Genomic DNA, 20,929 nt, shown 5'->3' with positions numbered 1-20,929 from the left:
CTTCGTTATTGAGAAAATAATTATTATTCAATATATGAGAATTTTCTATCATGATTTATTTTCCAAATTTGTTTTGTCGGTTGCCATACCCATTGAATGGGAATCTATGGTCCACAAGGCACCATTATTCTAGGAGAATAACACTGTCGTTTTCTTAGCAAGACCCTAAATTGTGTATGGTGCAACAAAGTAAATAAGAGATTAATAGATAGAGAAAATTGCACATAAAAATTATAGTGGTTCAACTTAGCTTAGTGGTTCAACTTAAGTTACGTCCACTCTTCCGAATTAATAGCCTATTAGTTGGATTGCATTAGTGAATCCATAAGTTACAATAACTGAGTACTCTTGACTCGAGTAAATACAAATGAATCTTCTGATCTTGCACTCCAACAACAACCTCTAAGTAATTATAAATTAATCTCACAAAGATGAGTGTGTAAGGACAAAGCTCTCTTGAACTTTGGAAGTTTTGGACTTCGATTCTCTTGTTTTTTCTTTAGCCTCACGATCTCCTTTAATACTTCTCATTTTTCACGTTGACTATTGGACATAAATTCTGAGGATCATTAATCCAATCAACCCATTGAACTTGAATGAATTTGGAAAATCTAATCACTCCTAAGATGCTAAGAATAGAATCTTCTTTGATTCTGCGGCCCATACAATAGAGAGTAGATTTCCTTAAGTCAAATTATTCGCTTGAAAAGTGCATCTTGTCTCAAACTGATTGTTGCAAGAATTACAATCATTCAACAGGGAAAGATCGCGTGATAATCATCCTTCTTGGACAATCAGTAGGTAGAAAGAAATCTAAACCAAATTCCTAGCCGTTGTGCTTCATGTAATCAAATCAAATTGCAAAAATTTGAGATCTTCTCATATCGATTGACGATGAAGTGCATTATCTTGATAATCACCGTATAATTTATACTGTTGTCCTTGATTATCAAGACGTAACCCAATCATGAACATGAAGAACTAGAATCTCTTATAAGTTTCTAAATCTGTTGATCAAATCCCGTCTCTTAATGAAATCTATGCCATTAGCATTGGGACGGTACAGATCTGTACTGTACATAACTTCTTTCCAGCTAACTCCTTTCATTGCAAGGTTCGAGTCATTGAGTACTCCACCAATCGCATTCTAAATGATGATGATTCGAGCGAATGTGTACAGGCAGTTAATTTAACCTGGGCACTCAACAGACCAAAAAAAAAAACCGGTAGGTCGCATCATAGGTCGATCGCTCTGCTATGATTGGAAGCCCTGTACTTGAATTGAAGAGATTCTTACGAGGGTACTCAAATCTGAACCTATTAACATGGTAATCTATCTGATCTCTATAGAACCCTAGAATGTTGGTTAGGAGAAAAAAATCAGATAAAGCTATTCAATGTGGAAATCCTATTCAGCAACATCAACCCCACAAGTGCACTCAACAAACGACAAGCCACTATCCCCGTCACATGTGCTGTTTCTCATGCCTGTCTGGTTCCAGGATGAGGAATCCACCGGAGAGAATGCTTTCTTTTCCCTCCTCCTAATTCAATCTGTTTCTTTTAAGTGAAGACAGATACCGAAGGAAACAAATTATGTTGGCGTGCAACATCCGGTAAAGGATAAAACATCGAGATCACGATTTCTACAAGGCCGAAGTACCAGTTGAACATGATTTCCAGTCCTGCCTTTAGGCCTCACAGGGTACTGAATTGGCTTTGCGACTGTGGCACCTGAGAGCTCAATCTTCCCGCCAGTTCTTTCCACATTTCTCGTTCAAGCACCAATAGAATGTTGTCATCGGCTCATCAGCAGAACGGATCTGAGCTTGATGGTAGATAGCCTTTCCATAGCCGCAGTGCGGGCATGTCACTGCAAATGGAACACGGAGTCAACAAGCCCGCCACTCCATACACAAATATGCCCCATGATCAAACAAATGTTGATGTATATCAGACAAAGAAGAACAAGTGACGACGTAGTTACGATCGTGCTCAAGGCCAACTTAAACAATGACATGACAGCTCCGCTGGCTAGACTATGACACCTATAGCTTTTAGAATTATACAATGCCAAGAATCTCGACTCTCAGGTCAACCAAATATGAAGCATAACATCTGATTTCTCTAACAACATCTCTCAAGGTTTAAAAATAAAGTACCTAAATATATCAGGACACCGACTCCAAAGACAATCAGCAAACTAGACAACAGCAGTACGTGCTTTTCTTTAACTCAACAAAGATTAAAACATGGATTTGCACAGTGGAACCCAGTTTCTCAATGTCTTTTCTTATTGCTATTTTTACTCTTTGGTTGTCCACGTACAATCATTGGCAGTTGGAACACAGGGAGATCGTACAAGGATAACAGACTACAGATTTGTCTTGGTAGCCTTATTGCTTCATCACCACTATCAAAGGAGAGAAAGGCTGCTGCCCTTTCTTTCTTATTTACCTAACTTCTGAGCTGCTTTAAGAAAAAGAACTCTTCATAAGATTCAAGAAAATACTCTCTTCATCAGCCGTGAATCTTTAGTGACCTTATAGGCTTAATTTATCTCCTATCCATTAGCTTATTCAAGCCAAGACAGGTGCAGAAAGAACTCGGGAAGTGAAAGGGAAAGAAAGACAGACTGCCATCGGTTTGGGGTCCATTTCTCCTATCTTCTTCCAAGAACACGGGTTCCATCTTCTTCCTCAGCAGATGTTGCTTCCTCTTTATCTTAACCTGCAGAGACGACCAAAGCCGTGGTCGTAGAAAAGTCATGCCAAAGATGCGTTCAAGGGCCAAGCAACAACAGGAACAAAGCAAATTCCTACCTTGCTCTCGATATTACAAACATAGGGACAAGTTGGGCAGAAAAATCTGGCTGGCCGGTCCCTATGAGGCAATTCGTACTGCAACAAGTTTCCACAAGTCGGGCAAAACCCATTTGCTATCCCCTCTGCGTAATGCACTTCACCTTAAGAACAGTGGAGGATTAAAAAAAAAAAAACTGAGTCCTGCATCGACGTGCGCCAAGGTCACACGACAATGAAATTAACACATCCCCCTTCAAAGTTCAGGGAAGAACTTCTAATTCAAGACAGCGAAGCCCTGTTGGAAAGGCAAATCTGCGACTGATTGCCGGTCTAGTATTCACTGAAATACGAAGAGCATTGTATGTAATACTAACTCGATCATAAGCGGAAAAAAAAAAAATCATCAAAATATGAGTAAATGGGAATGCAATCAAGTTTCTGCAGCTACTCAACCTGCACTTTGAAGATTGAAACAAGACATCTACGGGCGATGTACAAACGAGCTTGGCTTCTATCAAATGCGCAAATTCTTCAGTATACATACAACGTCAATCCTACACATCGCACACATCACCACCACTGCAAGCTCATCCCATCTAACATCAATCAAGCTTCAAAATTCTTTTGCTTCAATCGACATCCCACGTCTAACGAGCAGGAAAAATATAGATGGTCGCCGGAGAACGGAGACATCAACGGAGCAACCCCGGTGATATGAATCGAAATTGAAATAGAGAAGCCGTCGAAGCCGCTCGATTCGGCTTTACATGTGGACGGCGGCGGCAGCAGTGTTCCGGAGCTCCTTGCACTGTCGAGCCAGAGACGACGATGCCGTGGCGTCTCTGTACGGCGGAACGGATTCAATCCGTGTGAAGGAGGAATACAAAGATACACAGCTTCATGCATGTATGACGACGGCAAAGCAGTTGCCGTTAGCTGCGACGGAGCGATGCCGGAGATCACGGCGCCGCCGCCGCAGATGGTGGTGAGTGAAGGAGAGGCTTGGGGGCTCCTTTCAATGGCTGGTGGTTTTCCTGTAAATGAGTTTCATATTATATGGCAAAAGATAGTGTCAACGACAGTTACTAGAGGCCACAAAAACCGGGAGCGGCAAATTTAACAGGAGCAAGAGAAAGATTAGACTCAACTGGAAGGAAATGGACCCGTCGTAGACGCCGAACCACCCATAGAAGGGAACTCACCTTGAACGACGCCCTTCAACGATGGAGAAGCAGCAGTCGCCGTCGCCGTTCTTGAGGAGGGAGAGAATGAGACTGATGAGCAGAGGAGATGAGAGGACGAGAGAGAGAGTAGAGAGGACATAAGGCTCCGCACTTTTGATTCTGTTTTTTATTTTCGGACGAAGGATCATATTTTTTTCTTGTTCAAAATTCTTGTCCAAAATTGATTGAGGACAAAAAATAAAAATCAATCACTGTTCGGATGAAATGCACACCCAATTATACATCTGCTGTCAGCCAAGATGCCTACAGGCCCACTGACACTCTTTTGAATTTTCTCCTCCACAGGATCCGCGGGCGCGAATCCCTAGAAGACGACGCTATTTTCCAACTTTCACACCTCTACTCAAAAGCCATCGATAGATCCGCTTTAGTTCTCACTTTGTATGATAGTCTTCTGATTCTTTGCACATTAACATGTCTGCCAGGCATTTTAAAACATGATATTCGCTGCGCCTTTAAAGCGCTTGAACTAGTTTATCATCCTTGTTATCTCTCTTAAAGCAGCCCACCTTGGGCAAAGGCAAAAAAAGTAAAAGGAAGATTCAAGAATGCCACGTCTAGTGAGAATTAACAGAGTTGCGCTATCCGACAGAATGGAAGTCGTGCCCGTGAAACTCTACTTACTTGCACCGTTTGATGAAGTGGGGACCGCCCGCCTGATCTAACGGTGGTCGTGGAGAAGAAACCATGCACATATTTGGTGCTTTGACGTGATTTCCACTAGTTTGGCAAGCTTCGCACGCTATGCTCTGGTATTTATCAGCAACCCCATGCACTGATCCTCCTCGATTTACAAACTCAGAATCATCGAAACCAGTTTCCGCGAGAAACCCCTCCGGCCCAAAGCAGGACGATATGGTGTGGAGATACGCGAGGTACAATCCTCAGGACGGATGCTGGGAGTGCCGCGAGTGCAGGAAAGCGTTTAACAGTCCGCACGCTGTCAACGGCCACCAGCACGTCCATAGCAGACAGAGGAAGCAGATCCAGAAGGACTTGGATCTGAACAAAGTTCCTGTAAATGGTGGTAATGGTGATGACGAGGGCGCTTAGTTGGAGCACGCGAACCACCCCTCCCCCCTCCCCCCAGCCATGAACAAAGCGGACTTCGACTTGTTCATGCCGTGAATGGTAAAATGCTGTGTTTTCTGTAGTTTTTGTACGCTCTTTTCAATATTTTATGTTTCGATGCTCCCATGTATTTTCAGCAAATTTCGTTAAGTAATGAATAAGCTTTGTTCTGATTAGAAGTGTTGATATCTTGGACGTGAGATTTGGGATCTCATTTTTTGTGGGAGTATGGTTTTTCCTTTCGATAGTTTCGAAATGAGAATCAGGGCCTCTCTCTCTCTCTCTCTCTCTCTTTCAAGGTTGTACGATCAAAACCTTCGACACATCTCTGGTCAATTTGATATTAATCCGCTTGCTTTGTTTGACTATTTATATGATTAAGTCGTATGAAAATGTATGAATCGAAAATTAGAAGTGAATGCATCATGAAATTAGAACAAGTGCTGTATTCCCTCTAACCTAAATCTCATTCTTTTTCCTTCTGTTTGATATTCTCTACTTCGTGCTTTTTGGATATGACTTCTGTAATTCTTCATGTTCATTAAAATATAAATACATAAATCATTATTGATCGAGTCCACAAGACTTGATTAAAAGAAGGCTTTAACAACAGTTTTTAGGACACTCACTTGAGAGGGACCACATGTTCAATTTTCTCCGGACGTGTGAATTTATCGCAGTTTCCTCATTTCCGATATCGTGAGAGATGATGACTTGCCTAACCTGTTTATTAGACCCAGCAGCCTTGAGAAACCATCGCATGAAAACATATGGAGCAGGCAGTGACGTGTCGAACTGCAACGAGTTAAGCATCAAACTTTCGTGGAAAAGAGCTGGCCCATCTTGTCAATTTTCTAGGATTGTTAAATTTCCTTAATTTTAAAAAGAAGAACTTTTCAGTTACAGTTGATACTAGAATCAGGTCTCCGTCAAAAGGGAATGGAGACTTCTTCATACGTGCATGCCAATAGCATGGCCTACTAACCTCACCAACTGGAGCTTCATTCTCACTCGAGACTGCTGAGCTAAGAATCTGTCTATGAGATTGACTGTGAGGAACAAATTGTCGTGCATGAAATTGAATTTGTCATGCACCTGTTCCAGATTTTGATCAAATGTAAGACTTATCAGTATAGGAGCTACCTCCGGAGCAATGCCAACGCCGAGCTTCCGGTAAAGCTCCGCGAGCGTGCGGACGGCGTTGAGCGTCACGGCGCCCGAGCCGACGTGCTGGCCGTCAGGATCGGGCACGGCGATGGCAACGGTGGTGGCGGCGATCCGGCCCATGCGCTTGGCCCGGCCGAGCTGCCACTCGTAGAGCCGGGCCTGCTCGGGACTGGCGGCGGTCAGCATGACGGCGTCCCAGGTCGGGACCCTGGCCGGGTGCCTGACGGAGGGCGGCAGGTGGTACCAAGACTTCCGGAGCACGGCGGCCAGATCGGCCTTCCGCCGGGGCCGGCCGCCGCGCGCCGCCTTCCCTCGCTTCGCCGGCTCCATTTCCGTGCGCCGGCAGGGGAATTTTCTCGAGAAAGCGCGTGGGAAAATCGCCGAGAATTCCGCCGTGTTGATGATCACAGAGTAAAGCAAGAAGGAGAAGGAATAGGAGAAGGGGGCGGTCAATAATGGAGACGTCAAGACACGTCAGAAAAGTCGTCACAATCGTCACGTCGGTGCGACGACACGTGTGCGGCGAGGATTAGGTGGGGCCCAAGTTAACTCCAGATCCAACGGTTGTATTGGGAACTGCCCCCGGCTAGAATATCGCACGCTGGTCTTGCTGGCCCGTCTGACTGGGCTAGAATTATCACCTGAATAGGCGAATATGCGAAAATTAAAAATAATCGATTTTAATAATGCATAAGACAAAGGAAATGAGAAGGTGACGGCAACGTCGCTGCTAACCGTGCTGCCTACACCACAAATTTTCTCAAAGAAATCGAATCCTTCAGAGAACTGTCGATCCCATTTGGTGGGTCTTGGAATTCAATTGAAAATAATAATAATAAAAAATCAAATAAAAAATAGAAAAGGGTACTAATTAGAGACATCATCAATATAAAATATTTTTATATAAAATTTAGAAAGAAGGGTTTAAATATTTTTATTATAAGACAAAATAAATGTTGGATTTCTATTAACAACACCTCTATGATTAAACATTTTTTACACTTGTCATCTTGAATGAAAATATTCATCAAATGAACAAAATGAATACAATTGTCAAACTAAAGAGTTGAATGTCTAATTTACATAACTTAAAGCCATCGCGGACCAACTCAATAATCAAAATCAGGATCATCTTGTGACTAACTAAATATGAATTTTATATTAAAGTAGGAATTTTCATCTTCTTTATGGAAAAAATAATTATTATTCAATATATTAATGGGTTAAATAGGAATTTTCATCAACCATTGGGGTTTGCTTTAGGACATGAATGATAACCATTTTTGCAAGAAATTGATTTTTAGAAGAGAAATAATTTTTTCTATTTTTATTTTTAGATGAGTTTCTAAGAAAAATACCCATTTGATAACGACATAAAATTTTTACTCTAAAAATAGAAATTCGTTTGATAACGACACAAAATTTTTCTTTTTCGAACATCGGCGACTGGGACTGGCAACTGGCAACCAATGGATGGGGGCGACTGGCAAACGGCGGCGGCGGTGACCAGCAACCGGTGGATGGTGGCGGCAGTGATCGACGGACGGTGGTCGGCAGCGATGGATGGACGATCGGTTCGTAGTAAGAACAAATGATGAGAAGAATTTTTATTTCTCATTACATTGTTTCGAAATAGAAAAGTAGAAAAATTTTACTTCGATTTCTATTACAAACCTATTTACGGAACAAAAACCTATTTCGAAATAGAAAAATGAAATAATTTTATCAAATGAATTTCTATTCCAGAAATAAGTTTGGAATAGAAAAATTGTTTATGGAATAGAAGCGAGGTTTGCCATGCACTTTTTAGTGGCCACTCTTCCAACATAAAATGGGGATATAGGAGGTTTGAATCCCCACATTCTCGCCGGGAGGCCGCGGGGGGGAGTTGGGATTGTGACGATTTACTTTCAAGTCAGTGCCGTTCTCTTAACAAGACCCTAAATTGTGTATGGTGCAACAAAGTAAATAAGATATTGAGAGATAGAGATAATTGCACATAACGATTATAGTGGTTCAACTTAGCTTAGGATATGCCTATGTCCACTATTTCGAGTTAATAGTCCATTAGCTGGATTTCACTAGTGAATCCATCGGAGGTTACAACAACTGAATACTATGAACTCGAGTAAGTACGATCGAATCTTCTAATCTCACACTCCAACAACAACCTCTAAGTAATTATAAATTGATCATACAATGATGAGTGTGCAAGGACAAAGCTCTCTTGAATTTTGGAAGTTTCGGACTTCGATTCTCTTGTTTTTTCTTCAGCATCACGATCTCCTTGAATACTTCTCATTCGCCAAGCCAATTGTTGGACATAAATTCTGAGGATCATCTATCCAACCGACCCGCTGGACTTGAATGAATCTGAATCACTCCTAAGATGCTAAGGATAGAGTCTCCCTCAATTCTGCTGCCCATATGATAGAGTTAGGTTTTCATAAGTCGAGTTATTCGCTTGGAAAGTTCGTCTCAAAATTGATTGTTGCAAGAATTACGATCATTCAGTGGGGAAAGATTGCATGGATAATCATCCTTCTTGGACAATCAGCAAGTAGAAAGAAATCCAAGCCCAATTCCTAGCCGTTGTGCTTCATGTAACATAAGCATATTGCGAAAATTTGAGATCTTCTCATATCGATTGACGATGAAGTGCATTATCTTGATAATCATCGTACAATTTATATTGTTGTCCTTGATTATCAAGATGTAACACACTCATGAATATGGAGAACTAGAATCTCTTATAAATTTTTGAATCTGATGAATATGGTCCAAACATATTGGCTCCTAGAATAACACCTGGAAAGCTTATCATCAGAATCGATACACGCACAAAGAAGGTTACTTGTTGATCAAGTCCCGTCTTTTAATGAAATTTATGTCATTAGCGATTGGGACGGTATAGATCTGTAGTGTACATAACTTCGCGCCAGCTGACTCCTTTCATTGCAAGGTTTGAGTCATTGAGTACTCCACTAATCGCAATGGATTTCTCCTCTTTAAATGATGATAATTCGAGAGAATGTGTACAAGCAGTTATTTAAGCTGGCTACTCAACAGACCCAAAAGAAAAAAAAAGGGTACTCCATGAGGTTGCATCATACGTCGATCACTCTGCTCTGGTCGGAAGCTCTATACTCGTATCGAAGAGATTATTATGAGGGTACTCAAATCTGAACCTATTAACATAGATAATCTATTCGATCTCTATAAAGCCCTAGATTGTTGGGTAAGGATAGAAAATCAGATATGGTTAACTTCTCTTGCCAACATCAAGCTATTCAATGGGGAACTCTTATTTAGCAACATCAACCCCACTAGTGCACTCAACAAATAACAAGCCGCTATCCCCGTCATATGTGATGTTTCTCATGTCTGTCTAGTTCACTTTTCATGTTCCAGGATGAGGAATCCACCGGAGAGAATGCTTTCTTTTCCCTCCTCCTAATTCAATCTGTTTCTTTTAAGTGAAGACAGATACTGAAGAAAACAAATTATGTTTGCGTGCAACGTCCGGGAAAGGATAACACATTGAGATCACGGTTTATACAAGGCCCAAATACCAGTTGAACATGATTTCCAGTCCTGCCTTTAGGCCACACTATGATTGGAAGCCCTGTACTGAATTGGCTTTGAACCTATTAACGTAATCTATCCAATCTCTATAAAACCCTGTGGCACCGAAATCCTATTCAGCAACATCAACCCAAGCAAATGACAAGCCAATCCTCCCGCCAGTTCTTTTTTTTACACGCTTTCTTTTCCTCCTTTCTCGTTCAGGCACCAATAGACAAATTATGTTGTCATCGGCTCATCAGCAGAACGGATCTGGGCTTGATGGTAGATAGCCTTTCCATGGCCGTTCAGTGTGGGCATGTCACTGCAAATGGAAAACATGAATCAACAACCCCACCACTCCAAACATAATGCACCATGATCAAACAAATATCAATGTATATCAGACAAATAAGAACAAGTGACGATGTAGTTATGATTGCGCTTAAGGCCAACTTAAACAGCAACATGACAGCTACACTATGATACCTATAGCTTTTAGAATTATAAAATGCCAAGAATCTCAACTCTCAGGTCAACCAAATATGAAGCATAACATCTGATTCCTTTAACAACATCTCTCAAGGTATAAAAATAAAGTACCTGAATATATCAGGACACCAACTCCAAAAACAATCAGCAAACTAGACAACAGCAGTATGTGCTTTTCTTCATCTCAACAAAGATGAAAACATGGATTTGCACAGTTGAACCCAGTTTCTCAATGTCGTTTTCTTATCGCTATTGTTATTCTTTGGTTGTGGCACGTACAACCATTGGCAGTTAGAACACAAGGAGATCCTACAAGGATAACACATACTATAGATTTGTCTTTGTAGTTTTATTGCTTCATCACCACTATCAAAAGAGAGACTGCCGCCCTTGCTTTCTTATTTACTTAACTTTTGAGCTGCTTTAAGAAAAATAACTTTTCATAAGATTACAAGAAAACACTCTTCATCAGCTATGAATCTTTAGTGATTTATAGGCCTAATTTATTTCCTATCCATTAGCTTATTCAAGCCAAGGAAGGTGCAGAAAGAACTCAGGAAATAAAAGGGAAAGAAAGACAGACCGCCATCAGTTTGGGGTCCATTTCTCCTATCTTCTTCCGAGAACACGGGGTCCATCTTCTTCCTAACCAGATGTTGCTTCCTCTTTATCTTAACCTGCAAACAGACAACCAAAGCCGTGGTCGTAAAAAAAATTCATGCCAAAGATATGTCCAAGGGCCGAGCAACAACAGGAACAAAGCAAATTCCTACCTTGGTCTCGATATTACAGACATAGGGACAAGTTGGGCAGAAAAATCTGGCTGGCCGCTCCCTATGAGGCAACTCGTACTGCAACAAGTTTCCACAAGTCGGGCAAAACTCCATTTGCTATCCCCTCTGCATAATGCACTTAGTCATAAGGACAGTGGAGGAAAAAAGAAAGAAAAACCAAGTCCCGCATCAATGCGCACTAAGGTCAATACTAAAACATAGCACGGCAATGAAATTAACACATTCCTCTTCAAAGTTCAGGGAAGAACTTCTAATTCAACTCAGCAACTAAAACTAGAAAAAGGGATGGTGAAGCCCGGTTAGAACAGCAAATCCGGGACTGATTGTCGGTCTAGTATTCACTGAAATACGAAGAGAATTGTATGCAATACTAACTCGATCATAAGCAGGAAAAAAAACCATCAAAATATGAGTAAATGGGAATGCAATCAAGTTTCTGCAGCTACTCAACCTGCACTTTGAAGATTGAAACAAGACATCTACAAGGCGATGTACAAACGAGCTCGGCTTCTAACAAATGCGCAAATTCCTCGGTATACATAAAACATCAATCCTACACACCACACACATCCATTCCATCGCAAGTTCATGCCCTCCAACATAAATCAAGATCGAAAATTCTTCTGCTTCAATCGACACCCACGTCTAACGAGCAGGAAAAAACTAGACGGTCGCCGGAGAACAGAGACATCAACGGAGCAACCCCGGCGACATGACCCGAAATCGAAATAGAGAAGCCGCCGAAGCCCCTCGATTCGGCTTTACCTGTGGACGGCGGCGGCGGCGTTCCGGAGCTCCTCGCGCTGTCGAGCCGGAGACGGCGGTGCCGCGGCCTCTCTGTACGGAGGAACAGAATCAATCCGTGCGAAGGAGGGATACAAAGATATTCATGCATGTATGGCGAAGGCAGAGCAGCCGCCGTTACCTGCGACGGAGCGATGCCAGAGATCGCGGCGGCGGCGCCGGAGACGGTGGCGAGTGAAGGAGAGGCTTGGGGGCGCCTTTCAGTACTTCAATGGCTGGTGGGTTTTCCTGTAAATTAGTTTTATATCATATGATTTTCTCGCACTTTTTTTTTTTTTTTCGGTAAGACTAATTTATTTTTACTAAAAGATTAATGAAAACTAATTTTTGAAACTTATATACTGGATGATATTCCAAGTTCTTATTAATTTTGGTGATTTTTATTTTTAAAATGATAATTATTTTGTATAAGAAAGTTAAGTCAGATCATTATGGATCGAATTGATTATATAAAAATTTAAGATGACAAAGCCTAATTACGAAATTGAGCTTTTCGTAATCGAGTTTTCTTTTAATATTATTAGAATGGGCACCAATCGATGATAAAGAAAATTAATTCTTTTATGTTCAATATCCTTATTATTCTTTTATAGAAATTTGTATTTATTAAATTCTATTCCATCAAAGTAAATAGAACGAAATTTCTCTCATGAATTTGTGTTAGATTGTAAATCAATAAAATTTGATGCCTTACACTAAAAAATTAACCTTTTTCATAGGGTTAATACCCTAAAAAACCCCAAACTGGTATACTTATAATAAATTTACCCAAAATTATTTTTTTGACCACCAAAAACCCAAAACTGGTATACCTTTGACAAATTTACCCCAAACTAGTATACTTGCGACAAATTTACCCTCTGTTAGTTTTGGTTAAATTTTATTGTCAAATTATTAAATTAAATGACACGTGACGGTTAACTTGCATAATTTTACATTCCGTTTGTTCTGATTTAAAACTTTTCTGATTTTTTTGTGATATTAATCCAATTTAGCGGATGATATATTTGTCACAAATTTACCGGTTTAGGGTTTTTGTGGTCGAATAAATTAGTTTGGGATAAATTTGTCATAAATGTACCAGTTTATGATTTTTTATAATTAGTCGGGGTAAATTTGTCATAAGTATACCAGTTTTGGGTTTTTCATGGTAAAAAAAATAGTTTTTGGTAAATTTGTCACAGGTGTACCAGTATGGGTTTTTTAGTATATTAACTCTTTTTCATATTATATTCGATACAAAAACTACAATGATTTATGTATATTTGGAGTTAATTATAATTAAAATGAATGAAATTGAAATTTAATTCAACCGATATACCCAAATAAAAAGAGCATTGTATTGATAATGAAAAAAAAAGAATCAAGGAAAAGTTGATGAACTAATTTAGTTTTAAAAAGTCACTATTTTCAATCATTTTTTTTGGTCAGACACTATTTTCAATAATTTAATTCTTTGGTTTGTAGACTATTCTTTAGCAGGCTAATTGTCTTATTTACTTTAGTTTGATAAAATGAACTCATTTAATAGGAAAAAAAGGAGTGCTATGAAAAAGTGGTTTTTGCGTATAAAAATTTAAAAAAAATAAGCGCATTATCTTTATATTTGGACAAAATAAGAAAATAAATAAATATTATATTGTTTCACGATAAAAAGGGCATTTCACCCAGCAAGTGAAATATCCTTCATCAAATAATTGATTTTTTTTTTTAATTTATGAAAAAGGATTTTGGGTTGATCTTGCCCTGGAAAGAACTTGGCTTGAGACTGGATTAAATAAAACGCAAATGCTAGAAATTAAAGTGCAGATATGTAAGTTTCGAGAAAACATTTGACGCTTGGCAACCACCACATCATCCGTGTATATGGCGTGCGTGATCTTAGGTAGGCTCCATTCAAGGGATGACACGTGTCCTCCGACTAGGACTAGCTGAAAAATTAGAAAAGACTAAATCCGAAGCTTTCTTTTTCTTTCTCTTCGGGCTTGTAGACAAAACAAGGACTAAGAACAATAAATCTAGAGACAAAACAAGGACTGAGAAAATATTCGGTGCTTAGCAACAACCCCATCATCCATATACGTGGTGTGTGTGATCTTAGGTGGCTCCATTCAAAGAATGACACGTGTCCTCCGATTAGGACTAGTGAAAAATAAAAAAGACTAAATTCGAGGCATTCTTTTTCTTTCTCTTAATGGCTTGTAGACTACATGCAAGTCTTCTATTATACTTATGGGCTGTTACAGTTGATGCATCTATTTATCTTATCAACATGAGTCTCTCTAGTGCGTTGGATAAAAAATTATCACAAGAGCAGTAGTAAGATACAATGATTAATTATCACATCTAAAAATATTTGATTTTATTGCATATACTTTGATTAATAGGGAGGATAGGAAGAAATTTAATGCTAAGTCTCATAAGTGCATCTTTATCGGATATGGTTGTGATGTGTATGACTATAGGCCTTGAGATTATGAGAATAACAAAGTCATCAACAATCGGAATGTGATATTCAATGAAGAAAAGATATATAAGATCGTCAGATAGAGTATGAGAAGGTAGCAGAATTCAGAATATGTTGAGTTGAACATAATGCTTGTGAAGATGGTTCTAGTAGATTAGAGTGTATTTGAAAAAGAGATTCAAGATGGGCCTCTTATCGGTGATAAGGCAATTCAAGAGGAGCACAACAATTCGGAGTAGATTAACAACCCTAAATTACCTATCTTGAGGAGGTCTACACTTATGAGAAAGCCAAAGGTAATTTTTTTATCAATTAGTTAATATTGTCCTAAGCCATATCTTATATACAGAGTTGGGAGAACTGAAGACTTATGATGAGGCAAAGAAAGACACATTTCACATGCAATGAGACCATGCTATGAAAGACGAGATGGACTCGTCACTTCAGAAGAAACCTTGGGATTTAACCAAGTTTCCCAAATGTAAAAAAGTTTTGTCAAACAAGTGAATATACAGGATAAAAAATGAAACGGATGGTAATATCATATACAAGGCCAGACTTGTGGTTGAGGATTTTTTTTGAAAAAGAGAGAAGGAATCGAGTACTTTGAGATATCTTCATCAGTAGTGAAAATGATATCAATTGGAGTTTTTTTTTATTACAGTTGTAGTGGAGGATCTTCATCTTGACCAGTTAAACATGAAAACAACATTTTTACATGGTGGCCTAGATGAAAAATTATACATGGCGCAACTTAAAAGTTTTGAAGTCAAATGTAAGGAGTACATGATACATCGCTTGAAGAAAAGCTTATATGGCTTGAAACAAGCTCCATGGAGATGGTACTTAAAGTTCGATGGTTTCATAGCAGAAAATAGATTTCCAAACTATGAGACTGATTATTGTTTTTATTTTTGCGAATATGACGATAGTGATATCGTTTGATGGTTTCGTGGAAGAAAACAGATTTCCACATTGTGAGGCTGATTATTGTGTTTATTTTCACGAGTGTGATGATATTGATATCATTTATCTCTCTTTATATGTGGATGACTTGCTTGTTGTTAGCTCTAATATGAAGAAAATCGTAGAGGTGAATAAGATGTTAGCATCATGGTTGGCTATATAAGACTTGTGAGAGACCAATATTATCTTAGGCATGAAAATCATTAGGGATATGAAAATAAGAAATTGTGGCTGTTGCCAAGAAGACTATAAGAACAAGGTATTAAAGAGATTTAACATGGATAAGGCAAAACTGGTTGCGACTTCTCAAGCAAATCACTTCAAACTTTCCAAGGACATCCATCAAAATACTTAGGTTTTGAATAATGAGATAGTGGTAATTTCATATGCATCAATAGTGAGTAGTTTGATTTATGCCATGGAGAGTAAGATACTAGACATTGGGGGTGTTTGGTTCAGCTTTCCCAAGAACTCGGCCTCGAAAGCCCCTTGGGAAAAAAAATTAGTGTTTGGTTCAGCATTTGGAGCCCCCATTCCCCAAATGCTGACCTTTAGAATGCTGAAAGCCCAAAGCAGGTGGGGACCTGCTTTGGGCATTTCAGCATTTTCGGCATGCCGGTCCCTTGGTTTAATGAATTTTCGCCGAATGCCTATTTTACCCTCAATATTTCATTAAAAGTCCGATTTTACCCTATATTGAACAAAACCCTAACTTTTTTCACGTTTCCTCTCTTTTGCAGTGTTCTCCATCAACTCTCTTCCCTCGTCTCTCTCTCCCTACAACTTGCACTACTCCATCACGATTTGATTCCGAGCACCACTCCATCAAGGCCAAAGTTCGTCGCAACGAGCGAGCGAGATCTGATCTTCTACCCTCTTGACGAGCGAGCGAATCCAAGATCCGAGCAATCCGAGCACTTTGTCCCAATAGGCTTCGAGGAAGGTGAGCAAAGACTCTTCCTCTCGCCTCCCTCTCTCTCTCTCTCTCTCTCTCTCTCTCTAGAACGCATCCCTCGCTTTCTCTCTCTTCCCGCCTTGGTGGGTTCCTCGCTCTTCTTCTTCTTTGGCCGAGCCGCCGGTTGTCCAGTATGGATCTTTCTTTACGTGCTTGCTTGTTTGGTTCATGCGTCGAAATCAAGATCGCTTGTGGTTTTGATTTATCGCGTGAAGATCTGATTTTGAGCGCTCCAGCGTTGGTTTTGGTACTTTTCGAGGCTACCCATGATCGATCGCCTCCTTGTTTTTTGGTGGAATAGGGTGTCGCGACTGCGCGTATGTCGAGGCAATGGTTGTTTAATCTTTTCGCTTGATGAATTCACTTCGTTCGGCGGGGAACGTTCTGGGTTCTACTTTCTGAAGGGTGATATGTATAGGGTTGTGTGATTTACTGGCGGTATGTGGACGTGACCGCTTCGAGTAGTCCTTGATCTTTGGATCGTCTCTCACCCATTACTGTGATCGGAGGTCCTCCTCTCGCGAATTGACGGCGGTGATGGCTCTGGCTCTGCTTCCTGCTCCTGTGACGGCGACGGCTTTGCTTCCTGCTCTTGCGACGGTGACGGCTCTGCTTCTTGCTCCTACAACCGACCTTCTGACCCAATTGAAGGAACTCAAGGCTGAGCTCGCCCTCCTCCGCGTCGCCAAGGTCACCGATGGCACCCCGAACAAGCTCTCCAAGATGTACGTCCATGTTCTTACTTCTTTTTTAGGCGAGTGACTTTAGGGTGTGCTGGGGGTGGGAATCGACGACCAAGGTTTTGGGTTTTTTGCCTTGGTTATTGATTGGGGGTTGCTTTTTTTAATTGTTGTTGTTGGAATTCTAGAGATAGGTTCAACACCAGCCCACCTAGTACCCGACGTTGGAAGAGTTGAGCATCGGGAAAATCAACTTCAAAGCTTTTGATCTGGGAGGCCATCAGATTGCTCGCAGAGTGTGGAAAGACTAAAAGACTAAAGGTATGCCTCGAATGTGAGTTTGAGAGTTCATTTTGCACCTTTGGATGTTACGCGCCGAGGGTACTTCAGTTGATTGTGAAGTGTCTGCATTGTAGCCCTCACATAAGCTGTAATTGCTACCCTGGGCTTGGATTTTTATGCTCGTAAATGTTTTTTTCTTTCTTCCTTGATGATGACACATTATTAGAGTTGCTTGTTGCCAGTGCTCGATGATTGTCCTGTTCTTGCTCTGTTTAGATTTCTACAGCTATAATCTCGTCGTGAGTTTCGGTTTTTCTTTTTTTTAATTTGTGCAGGGGGGAGGGGGGCGCTCTGTTGAATTTTTCTGGTTGTGCTGCACTACAAGTGTGCTGAATTTTTCTGGTTGTGCTGCACTACAAGTGTGCTGTTTCTGGCGTTACACATCCTTAAGCCTTAGAATTGTCTTGCAAAAAAAAAATCTCTCGACTTTGCTACTTTTTACTAATTTCATTTCATGAATTATGTGTTACTTTAAGTGGATGTGCCAAAAAAGAGAAACTAATCTGAGTTTGAGCCTCAGCTGAAACTGTGTGGGCTTTGTTTGGGTTGCAATATGTTTGTGCACATATACCATTCTTGGGTTTTCGAATCTGGCTTCAAAGTTAGCTCATCCACATTGAGGTTCTCTTTTGATCATATTTGATTATTTCTTGAAGTCATTGAGAAATAAGTTTTTTCTTAAACTTAGGGTTAAATTTTGGATGTTGGTTTACTGCCTCAGATGCTTTGGTTATGAAAAATTTGTTTTAGGCTATGGATACAAAATCATGATTTTTTTTTTTTTTTTTGTTTCTTTCACTAGCCAACTAAGCAATATTATATAGAAAAGAGAGGAGTGTACAAGATAATCACAAGAACTGTCCAGAAATTACAAAATCAAAAGTGAGAGTATCAGTGGCTTTAACTAGAAGAACAAAAGGAGGATTGGGCATTTTTTATATTTAAAGGAAGGTTCCTTCTAGCTAGTTCATGGGCTGTCATGTTTGCTGAGCTTGGATTTGGCTACCAAAACATAGATGGAGATTACACTATTGAATCTGGAATTGTAATAGCTACCTCTCACTTAAGGGGATTCTCGGGATACTTCTGCTTTAATTACGTGATAATAGCTCCAACTTCCATCATTCCTCCTCTTCTCATATCACATTTGTTTGTTTGTGTATATATACATATCACATTTGTTTGTTTGTGTCTCTTAAATTTATTATTTGTTCATGTCATTTACTAGTAGATGAGTTCATCAAAGGCATTTTGGAGCTTGGAAGATGTAGAAATCTTTTGTAACTTGTGCATCGAACAAATTGAAAAAGGCAATCGTCCTGCAAACAATAAAAGAGATGGATGGACAGTCATAATTAATAAGTTTGAGGAGCTAACGGGCAAAAAGTATGATAAACAAAAAATGAAGAGTAAGTGGGATAACCTCAAGGAAGAATGGAAAAGATGGAGGTCATTGCTTTACAATGAAACTGGACTAGGATGGGATTCAAGGAAGAAAACAATTGATGCGAGTGATGAATGGTGGGAGAGTAAAATTCAAGTTTTCCTCACTTCTTTTTACTTTCATGTTAAGCTCGCCTTTAATGATACAACTTATGCAAATTTCATTATAATAGGCTAATCCAAAGTTTAAGGTTTTTAGGATGAAAGGCATACATCCTGATCTTGAAGTAAAGTTAGATATGATGTTCAGAGATACAGTTGCTACAGGAGGAATTACATGGAATCCTACACAAGGTTTATGTGTTGATAATGATGTGGAGATCACACAACCTAGTATCGATGATGTTGTAGGGTCTACTAATGAAAAATTTGAGGATCATGTGGATGAAACCTTTGTTGAACCAATTGAAACTCAAACTCGTAAGAGAGCCACATAGACTTCAAAGATGCAAGCTCGAGGAAAGAAAGATAAGAAATTGAGCACAATAGAGGAGCTTGGAACATAAATTAACAGGCTGTTTACAGTTGTTGAGAGTAGGAGCACTACCAGTGCTGCATCCAAAGCAACCAGTTTAGTCGGTCCTTATGAAGACCTCATAGAGATATTGGATTCCATACCTGAGATTGTGGAAGGCGAAGACTTGTACTTTTTTTCAATTTCTCATTTAAAGGAAAAGATAGACAATAGACAAGTTTTCATGAGCTTAAAGGATGATGCAAAGAAAGTAAAGTATCTCAAATATGAGATGATAAAAGAATCAAGTCTTCGTAGATAGGAGGATGTTAGCATCTTATTATTTTTATGTTTGAAACTTAGTCATTCCACTTGTTTCTATTTATGGATCTTTATTTGTAGCCTTTGTGAACCTAATTTCAATTAATGTTTGATGTTAGAATTGCTTTCATTTAGTGTTCTCTTAATGTGATAGTTTGCATATATGTGATGGTTAATACATTGTTTCTTTTTATATTTTGTTACTTGAAGCAGTTATGGATGATTCACATACAAGGGAAAATCATGAGCAAGAGGAAAATGAATTAAGTGATCTTATCTCAGTCATTGAAGCTGCAATTCTTTATCAAGCGACCAACTTTTGCAAACAACCTTGCATGACCTCAACATATACAGGTTATGTATGGTTAAAAGAGTTGATGGGCGAAGATGCTAATCCGATAAGGTGTTACGATATGTTTAGAATGCATAAGATTGTATTTAACAATTTAACGCATGATTTAGTAACACGTTATGGCATTCGAGGATCTAGGAATACTGATGTTAAAGAAATGGTTGGTATGTTTCTTCATATTTTAGGACATGGTATAGGCAATAGATTAGCACAAGAGCGTTTTCAACGCTCTGGGGAAACCATAAGTAGGCACTTCAGCTTAGTTTTAGATGAAGTATGTGATATGGGAAAAGATTTGATCCAACCAACTGATCCAGAATATAGAAAAGTTCCAGAGAAGATCAAGAAAGATCGACGATTTTATCCATATTTTAAGGATTGCATTGGAGCTATTGACGGTACACATATTCCAACGGTTGTACCTAAGTATGATCAAATTCGTTTTACTGGTCGAAAAGGAATAACAACTCAAAACGTGTTAGCCATATGTAATTTTAATATGGAATTTGTCTATGTTTGAGCCGGTTGGGAGGGACAAGCTCATGATACCCGTATATTTTATAAAGCTATTGGAAGACGTGATGCACATTTTCCCCATCCTCCTCCAGGTATGTTAGTCAATGGTTTAGATACATTCATATATTTAATTGGCATATGTTGATTAAATTTACAATATATTTATGTAGGTAAATATTACTTAGTAGATTCTGGATATCCAAATCCTACTGGTTATTTGGGGCCATATAAAGAAGTTAGATATCATTTGCCAGAGTTTCGAGAAGGTCCTTCACCTACAGGATATCGAGAAGTGTTCAACCATGCCCATTCCTCGCTACGCTCGACAATTGAGCGAGCCTTTAGTGTATTAAAACAGAAGTGGAGGATTTTAACTCATATGCCATGTTATCCATATGAAAAACAAGTGCAAATTGTGGTAGTGGCAATAACTTTGCACAATTATATACGGAGAAATAACATGACTGACATGGATTTTGAACAAGCAGAATTA

The 20,929-nt window shown here is 39.4% G+C and overlaps 1 protein-coding gene across 5 annotated transcripts; it reads right to left on the bottom strand.

Annotated features, from left to right (window-relative positions):
* Window positions 1-1,276: 1,276 nt before the first annotated feature.
* On the bottom strand, window positions 1,277-12,171 carry LOC104429919 (DNA-directed RNA polymerase III subunit RPC10). 5 transcript variants are annotated; one of them, XM_039312212.1, is made up of 5 exons: window positions 12,062-12,171; window positions 11,902-11,973; window positions 11,116-11,241; window positions 10,926-11,019; window positions 1,366-1,873 (listed from the first exon to the last, which is right to left on the bottom strand). In XM_039312212.1, exons 3-5 carry the CDS (start codon window positions 11,227-11,229, stop codon window positions 1,743-1,745), a joined length of 339 nt encoding a protein of 112 aa, XP_039168146.1. In that variant the 5' UTR covers window positions 11,230-11,241; window positions 11,902-11,973; window positions 12,062-12,171; the 3' UTR covers window positions 1,366-1,742. The 5 variants fall into 5 exon arrangements, with proteins under 5 accessions (XP_039168145.1, XP_039168144.1, XP_039168146.1 ...); XM_039312211.1 differs by lacking the exons at window positions 10,926-11,019; window positions 11,116-11,241; window positions 11,902-11,973; window positions 12,062-12,171 and adding exons at window positions 2,637-2,730; window positions 2,823-2,947; window positions 4,007-4,170 and having other exon boundaries at window positions 1,277-1,873; XM_039312210.1 differs by lacking the exons at window positions 10,926-11,019; window positions 11,116-11,241; window positions 11,902-11,973; window positions 12,062-12,171 and adding exons at window positions 2,637-2,730; window positions 2,823-2,965; window positions 4,007-4,169 and having other exon boundaries at window positions 1,278-1,873.
* Between the last annotated feature and the right edge of the window lie 8,758 nt (window positions 12,172-20,929).

Source organism: Eucalyptus grandis, chromosome 5, assembly GCF_016545825.1.
Source record: "Eucalyptus grandis isolate ANBG69807.140 chromosome 5, ASM1654582v1, whole genome shotgun sequence".
Taxonomy (NCBI): domain Eukaryota; kingdom Viridiplantae; phylum Streptophyta; class Magnoliopsida; order Myrtales; family Myrtaceae; genus Eucalyptus; species Eucalyptus grandis.
Note: the sequence above shows the minus strand (reverse complement) of the source record. Positions and strands in the feature narration are given on the sequence as shown.